Here is a 9,235-nt window from a genome sequence, read left to right on the forward strand (position 1 = left end):
CAATAATGCCACTGCATAAATTCATCACTTCGTTAAACGGTAGTTGTTATTTTTGACTTCTTCCTCTGAATAAACTGCATTTGATATGCAATTTGGAAGTTTTTGTATGGGCATAATGTAGGGGTCTTAAAAATTTTTATGGCACCCATTAATAGGTTTAACCCAAATGAAAATTTAAAAAGTTGGCGGGTTAAGAGTTGGCAACACTGGTATTGTGCGCATCTTACTTTCTTTACTTGAGTTTTGGCGATGTGTCAGCTTCGAAATAAATATATAGGCTTTACTCAATTTGTATAACTTACATAACAGTAATATAATTTTAAGGTAAGTTATTTCATTTTTATATGAATGTAAGCAGCGTTCGAGTTGGAAAATACTAAGAACCGTGACCACACTGATGTTAAATCTGACTAATTATGCTTCCATCAGTAGTTTTTCTGCTCTGATGTCAAAGATATTAATTTTTTATGTTTTTGAATATAATTTTAAAAATTATATTGGAAATTTATTATTCCAAGGCTGATAACAATTAGTTACCGAAACTTATGTGATTTTAAGAATATTAATAATATTTACAAACTATTCAAATTAACAGGAGACTACTGTAATGGCAAAAGGATGGGTAACGATGCAAGAGACCAAGCATATACAGCATCAGCAGAAAAAAAAAAAAAAATCATTTCACCAATCCGTTTGCTCCAAAAGTTCTTCCTTGAATTTATTTAAACAATCAACTTCCACGTCAACACATTTCCGAACATAGTGTTCAGTCATGTTTATTTATTCTTGTTTTAGACATTTTTAGTGTATGTGTGTATGTATATATATATACACACACACACACAGTAGAACCTGGATAAGAAGTTTTCCAAGGCAGTGAAAGTTTAGAACTTCTTACGAAGGAAAACTTCTTAGAAGGGAAAATGACCTAAGGTATTTCATACCTTAGGTCATTTTCCCTTCTAAGAAGTTTTAGGCCGTTAAGTACACAAATAAAAATGAAAAGATATACTGTACATACATAAGTTAAAGATCATTTTCAGAATTTACTATTTCAGAATTTATAAATATTTTACTCTGCCTATGGGAAACATTTTTAAATTAAGGATTTCTGACTGCTTAACATTCTGTTCATTAAACTCATTACCAAGTTGGAAGAATGAATTCCTTTGGAGTTTCAAGGTCACAATTACAATAAGACAGAGCAACAATCCACAAAGTAATTCATAACTGTTCACAACCAACAGAACTTAATGCTTAATGTGGTCGACATATCCAATTATGGATATTTATGAAAACTATTGTAATATATCACTTCCATTATATTGAAATGTTTTAGTGCTGAAAGCCTCTGACTACCCAAAATTCACTAATCAAATAAGTTAGTGTGAAGTATCATTTTAATTAATAGTAATTCACCAAAGTAGGTGAAACGGCATCATTTTTGTTATATCTCATATTGTGAATGCCTTCACGAGTTGCCCTGATATTGAACTACTTTTGACAGTTGTTTCTCACTTCACCAGTGGATTCTGGGGCAGATACCACCGGGTGCCGAGAATAAGTAACATCAGTCTTCTCCATCAGCGAAGCATTGCTTATTTGAGGTAGTGCAATATCAGGCAACTTATTATGAAGGCATTCACAATACTTGATGTAAAAAAAAATGCCGTTTCACCCGCTTTGGTGATATACTACGAACTAAAATGATGCTATGCACTAACCTGTTCGATTACCAAAATATTTATATTGTTTTATGTTTTTAATATAAAAAAAATAAAGAATTTCCATGTTAAAAAACGTATTAAGTGGGAAAATGTCATGTCATTATAATAATACACCATGTATTCTTTATCACATAATTTTTATGCAGGAAAGCTTTTTACCAAGGCAACTTCTTACACAGGAAAATAATACATTACAATGGATAGAGCTGAAATTGGGAATTAAGAAACAAAACCTGTTATAGGGAAAAACTTCTTATGTGGGAATTTCTTATCTGGGATTGACTGTGTGTGTGTATATATATATATAGTTACACACACACTGAGTGATCATTGAATTATGACACCCCTTATGAAAAGTGAATGCGTTGACCACGTGAGGTACATGAGTGTGCAGTTAGTCAGCCTACATAGCATGGATAAGGTGTCAGTGGTTCAGTAGGTAGTAAAATTCTGAGCGTGATGGGTAAAAGGAAGGATATATCGGACTTTGATAAAAAACAGATTGTTGGAGCTCGACGAGCTGGTGCCGCGATTTCCCAAACGGCTGAACTGGTGGGGTGTTCGAGAGCCACCATAGTTAAAGTGTACCGGGACTGGCGTCGAAATGGTCAAACAACGATCTGATGGCAAAACTGCAAAGGTCACCAAAAGGTTGAAGTTAGAGGTGAGTGCCAGGTCTGATGGCTCGAACAGGCACAGCACTGTTCAAGAGTTGACTACCCAATAAACATGGCCTAACCCAGAACAATATCTGTCATGGACATGCATGACATGCTCGCACATATGGGCTATATCAGCAGATGACCCCTACGGCATCCTCTCCTAACCAAGGTTCATCGCCGTAAAAAGACTCACCTGGTGCAAAGAGCACGCAATTTGGACATTAGAAGACTGGAAGGTGTGCTTGTCAGATGAGTCGTGTTATTTACTCCACACCTTGGATGATGAGGCACCTCCGTAGCCAGGTGGGAAGGAGCAGCAGTGCGTAGCACACGCTTCTTGATTAGACTGGGGTTCGAGCCCGTAACCACCAAATACGGAGGATGCGGAAAGGTCAGGGAATGACCACCGCATATTCCCAGAGCAATATGGCCTTAGTTGCTAATGCTTCTAAAAACCAAACAACACCGTAGATGATCGTGTATGGAATTGTCGTCAGCAACATGCGGCTCTTGATCCATCAAGCATGGTATCAAAAGTGCAGTCCGGTGGAGGCGGTTGTATGGTGTGGGGCATGTTTCACTGGCAGGAACTTGGACCCCACTTCTGGTGCATGTGGGATAACATATCACTGGTCTCCACTATTGTCAACTGTTTGCTGACTGTGTACACCCCACTATGTTACACTTTTTCCCAAATGGCGATGGTGACTTCCATGATGACAATGCGCCGAGCCATCGGGCACTTGTTGTGTAGGAATGGTTTGAGGAACACAGTTCTGACTTCCAGCATATCAGTTGGCCTCCAAACTCCCCTGATATCAATCCCATAGAGCACTTGTGGGACACTATGGAAAGATATACCAGGTGTCTGGATACACCAATCACCTCCATACTTGCATTGCTATCCGCATTACACACAGCTTGGTTGGCCCTACCTCCCGAATGCTTCCAATGTCTTGCTGAATCAGTGCCATGTCGAATAGCTGCTGTACTGAGGGCAAAAGGAGGACCTATGAATTCAGTGATCACTCAGTATATATAGTGGATTTCAGAAAAGTAACAAAATCACATTGATTGTTATGAGATGGGTATATTTTCATATATATCCAGAATTGAATCTTATGAAAATTTAAGAAGATAGAAGAAGATAGTGGAGTACCTACTATGCTTTCCACGAATTAATACAATTAGTATTACAATTAGTATTAGTAACGGCCGCATGGTGCATGAAAGCCTATGGCTTATGCTGCACCAGCCAAAAAAAAAAAAAAATCCGAACAAAACAATGATAAAAACAAAAAAAATAAATAACTAAATAATAATAATTAATTAATAAAAAAAATAAAATAAAAAATAAATAAAAAGGAAATTAAACCTATCATCCTATGCGCTTCCCTTACCCGAAAGTACTATCCAGATGACCTTTGAATTTCCCCAAACTGTCAGCCTCTACCACCCATGAAGGCAACTTATTCCAGTAATTTATAACTCGCTGGCTAAAATAAAACTTCCTGCAGTCCAATCTAAACATTTCCCCCCCGTAACTGGAATTTATGTCTCCTAGTTCTAGCATCATTTATAATCTTGAAAATTTTGTCCTCATTCATTTTGCTGATGCCTCTCAGAGCCTTAAACACCTCAATCAAATCTCCTCTAAGGTGTCTAGTTTCCAAATACAGTTGTTTACAGTTGTTTTTATATGGTGAAGAACATTTGGAATATTGAAATGATACAATTAAAGTGGAAATGGTAAAAGGCTATTACTTTGCACTTTTTCACATGCATCCTAATTTTATATTTATAGTAAAATAAAACAAAACTGACAAATTAACGTTTCACAAGCTATAAAATTGGCCTCTCCCACTCATTATTTTATATTTGCGAAGCATAGACACCACATAATATCAAGTTGTCCCACCTTTGTCTCCAGAAGATCTTGTTATAAATATGATCATGAATGGAGCACCATCTGGAAAATTGAGGGTTGATAGCAGACTGTTGAGAAGCATTATTTACTATTTTATTCAATCCAAGTTAACTCATTAGCATTAGTAGAGGCATATGATGCAAGAAAGCAAGCTTATGCAGCATCAGCCAAAAAAAAAAAACTCATGTATAACTCTCATGTTTGTAAGTTTTATAGTGAATGCACTGTAACAACGAGAAGTTGCATGAATAAAGTTGACACATTTTGTTACATTTATGATAGCTCTGTAGTAAAAAAAAACAGGGGCAAGGAAAACAACTGCAGAGTTTGGTAAAAGGAGTATGGTGTATAATTTGCAATGAAACCTTGTAACCAGATTTTGAATGGGCACCACAAAAAAGCTTGCTGTACGTGTGTTAAGCAATAAGAGGATCTTGGTAAACTCAGTAAATGGTCTAATAAATGACAATCAAAGTTTAACAGTGATGAATGCAAGTTATTGCATTTGGATAGCAGTAATCCGAGAATAAAATACCATCTGGGTGAGCAAAATTCAGGGTAGTGGATTATGAAAAACATCTAGGGATAGCTGCGCAGTCCAACATGAAATTCTCTTAGCAGTGCAGGCAAGCTGCTAGAACAGTCCATTGGATTCCATTAGTGATATACAGGAACTTTGTCAACATAGTCAAATAAGTTATCTCTAAAAAGAGCAATGGTTAGGCCACATGTGGAATACTGCATGCAGGTTTTGAAACCTAATTTTGGGGGGGGGGGACATATCTCAATAGGAAAGGGAACAGAGAAGTGAAAACAATACTGTCTGACCACCACAAGAGGAACCCTGTCAATCATTCTGCCTTCGTGGAAAAGAAAGAGTTCATTTTTGTTTGGATGTTGGGGTCTTGCAGTGCTTCCTGTAAAGGCATACTTGTGGTGGAAACAGAACTTCACAGAAGTAGTACTAGCTGCTTGCATTTGATGCTTCCATGAAGTTCTATTTCCACCACCAGTATGCATTTATAGCAACCCTGTATTGTGAGTGCTCACACAAGCTCCAAAAAATGAATTTTCCATTTCCGTGTAGGTGGAATGATTGAGAGGGTTCTTCTCATGATGGATGAACAGTAGTTCGGGGTGCAAAAGTTCTAATCAGAAAAAGACTGGGGAATTACCTGTAGTCTGTAGAAACTAGTCATCTGTGTGGTCATATAAATAGAACTAATTTGTTAACTAGTGTCTTAGTGTGTGACACTGAGTCACACACTATTGCAGTATAATAAGGACAGCATTTGGTGTATATGAGAATTCATTGTTATTTATTGTTATTTAAGATTGGCATCATTATGTGTATATCATATTGCAAATACCTTCACAACGAGTTGACATGATATTGCACTACCTCCATCAGTTATCTCTTATCATTACTAAACACCGTCAGGCATCTCTCATATTGTGGAATTATACTTCGCGACTGCCTTGCCATCATTGCAACACCAGAGTGCCTGCCCATGCACTGAGGAGGAGCCAGTCAGCTCTGGAACAGTGCTGTCTGGGTGGTGGCATCCATTGAGAATAAGTAAAAATAGTCTTCTCCTATAGCTACTTATTTGAGGTAGTGCAATATCATGGCAACTTGTTGTGAAGATATTCACGATATGAGATATACATAATGATGCCAATCTTTTAACTGTTTAGTAGTTAGCTGTGAACAGATCTGATGCATTTGCACTAACTTGTAAGCATGTTAACTCACTATGCAACTTGAGGCTTTTGCCCTAAAATGTGATGTATCTTTTGGATATTAATCTTCCTCTAACTGGAAATCCTATCTGTATTGTTTTTGTTAATAGCACACTACATTCTGCCTTCTAGTTTGTGAAACCTTGCAGAAACTGCTTCAACTTCTCTTTATGCACTATGTTTTATTCTTATATCCTTCTGCTGCTATGCTCATCTTTAATCACATTCATATCTCTATACAAAATAATATATCTCTGTTAGAGATTACCCAACTTCTAATCTCTCTTACCATAAGTACATCACTAATATTGCTTTTAAAAAAAAAATAAAAATGAGTTTTTCTTTTTACTCTTGTATGAAAAAATATAGCAAAATATTAATGACCTATATCTTATGAACTCACTCTAATCTCTGCCTCATAGACATTCAGTTTCTGAAATAGGCCGTATTTTATAAATACTGCCATGGGCACTGTTCTTCAGAATCGACATCTGTAATTCCACAGCTGTCCTCCAAACCAGTCTGAGTATGTTCCCCAACCTGATGACAAATGAAACTCACAAAAGTAACTGTTCCTTGTTTATCCTGTCTACTTTGTTCTTTAGAACAACCTTTGTTTGTATATATTATAAAAATTACGATCTACAGAAATTCGAGTCTCATGTAAACAGTAGTAGTGAAACTACTCTACGACCAGCTCTGCTACTGTAGGGGTTGGGGATTTTGGCTGGTTTTATATGGTTGTTAAAGATCATGTGGAGCTGTTCATCAATCTGGCAGGAAGGTTGACCTAAGGCGAAACTTAATAGTTTCTCCTTAGGTCAACAAGTATCTTCAGTCTTCTTACCTTCGTCTCATGCAGTTGTACTGAGTACTTCTTATGCAGAAGTTTCCTGCATAAGTACTCAATGCATTATAATGCATTGAAATATGTTTTGTTTGAGGTTTTCATTAAAAAAATGTTAAAACTAGTTTTTTACCATATCTAAAGAACATTTTTAGAAATAAAGAAATAGTGGATATATTTAAATTCATCTTAAAAATTTCCTTCAGCATGAATAGAAATAATATAAAAATGAAAAATTTATTGTTATAAATTGGGTTGAAAGCAAAAAAATGTTTAAAAATACAAGTGAATTTGAGACTTTTTACCATCACTGTAAAACTATGATGTATTAGTAAGTTAATTGATCTTATGCAGTGTTCTGCAGTTTTCCCCAGGAACTCTGGTCTTTCATCAGGCAAACTGGCCACACTACATTCTCCATAATTAGCAGAAAATATACTGACATCTCTTGGCCTCAGTTACTGTGGTGCAAAAACAACAACAGCATCACTGCATTTTGTCTGAAAACATATTTTATACTCAGGTATTCAAAATGTCAAGTAACTCTGGATGGAAACAGATTTACAAAGTTTCAGAACTTGGATTTCTCATTCCAGGTTCTGATTGTCAGCATATTTGTTATGAGTGTACAAATGACACCTTGGATAAGCTTTTAGTGTATACCTCCTTGCTACCTTAACTTAGGATACTATTATGCATGGCAAATGAAAATCAGTGTTTTGTGATATATGTACATTTCTGTTGTCTGTGATCCTAATCCCTTATTTTTCTTTAGCAGATCCAACAAGGAAAATCAATTTTTGTTGACACCTGTGATCAGCAAAATCATTACAAGCCACCAGAATAAAAATGTCTATTGATGTGACAAGAAATGATAATGTGTTACAGGAAGGAAGTGTTCTCCAAGCCAAACTTACAGAATTGCAGGAGAATTCGATTCCAAATGATGGGAACAAGCACAAACCTATCTGCTGTGAAATATGTGGAAGGACATTTTCAACATCACCTTCTCTAAAACGGCATGTGTTACTTCATTCTAATGAGCAATCATTTGTTTCTGAAGTACAGAACAACCATTTATTAATTCACAGTAAGAAGAAACCTTTTCCTTGTGAAATATGTGGGAGGTCATTTTCAAGGTCAGATAATCTGAAAACCCATTTAGTTGTCCATACTGGGGAGAAGCCATATCGCTCTATAATATGTGGGAAGCCATATTCCTACCCAAATAAACAGAAAGCACATTTAAGGATGCATAATCAAGAGAAACCATTCTCTTGTGAAACATGTGGGAAGGCATTTTCAACATCATGTAGTCTGAAAAATCATTTGGTTATTCATACTGGTGAGAAATCATTCTCATGCGAGGTATGTGGGAAGGCATTTTCCAGATCACGTGATCTAACGACACATATTTTAGTTCATACACAAGAGAAAGCATTTCCTTGTGAAATATGTAATAAGGCATTTTCCAGATCACGTGATCTAAAGACACATATTTTAGTTCATACACAAGAGAAAGCATTTCCTTGTGAAATATGTAATAAGGCATTTGCACGCTCAGATAATCTAAAAGCACATTTAAGGGTTCACACTAATGAGAAACCATTCTGTTGTGAAGTATGTAATAAGGCATTTGCACGCTCAGATAATCTGAAAGCACATTTAAGGGTTCACACTAATGAGAAACCATTCTGTTGTGAAATATGTAACAAGAAATTTGCACGATCAGCTAATCTAAAGCAGCACATTTTGGTTCACACCCATGAAAAACCTTATTCTTGTAAGATATGTGGCAAAGCATTTGCACATTTATGTACTCTAAATCGCCATCTATTAATCCATACTCAAAAAAAATCCTTCTCTTGTGAAGTATGTGGAAAAGATTTTTTGCGGGTAGCTGATGTCAAGAGCCATTTTGCAATCCATTCTGTGCAGAGACCATTTTTATGCCAAACATGTAGCAAGACATTTAAAAGATACAGCGAGTTAAAAAGGCATTTAGTAATACACACTAAGGAAAAATGTTTTCTTTGTCAATTATGTGGGAAGACATTTTCAAGGTCACGTGACAGGAAATCTCATTTAAAAATTCATACTGAGAAATGACTTTTTCCCTGTAAAACGTGCAATAAAATATTTAAAAAATCACATGCTCTTAAAAGCTCATTTAAGAGTTCACACTCAAGCGATACTCTACATAATTATGTAGCAAGGCACTTGTGCACTTCTCTGAAAAAAAAAAAACATTTTTAGTTCATACTCACGAGAAACCTCAGTAGTAAGAAGAGGGAGTTTAAACAGAATTGCTTAAGACTATGACATCACC

The 9,235-nt window shown here is 36.0% G+C and overlaps 1 protein-coding gene across 1 annotated transcript; it reads left to right on the forward strand.

The window, feature by feature from the left end:
* The first annotated feature begins 248 nt into the window (after window positions 1-248).
* Window positions 249-9,015, forward strand: LOC150075564 (uncharacterized). The gene is made up of 2 exons (XM_090388552.1): window positions 249-324; window positions 7,685-9,015. The coding sequence occupies exon 2, from the start codon at window positions 7,756-7,758 to the stop codon at window positions 9,013-9,015; it is 1,260 nt and encodes a 419-aa protein (XP_090244678.1). The 5' UTR covers window positions 249-324; window positions 7,685-7,755.
* Window positions 9,016-9,235: the final 220 nt, after the last annotated feature.

Source organism: Mastigoproctus giganteus, chromosome 14, assembly GCF_048544385.1.
Source record: "Mastigoproctus giganteus isolate SK-2022 chromosome 14, ASM4854438v1, whole genome shotgun sequence".
In the NCBI taxonomy this organism is placed as follows: Eukaryota; Metazoa; Arthropoda; class Arachnida; order Uropygi; family Thelyphonidae; genus Mastigoproctus; species Mastigoproctus giganteus.

Coding starts and splice junctions, on each gene's coding strand:
- LOC150075564 (XM_090388552.1), top strand. CDS start 7,756: ATGTCTATTGATGTGACAAGAAATGATAATGTGTTACAGGAAGGAAGT.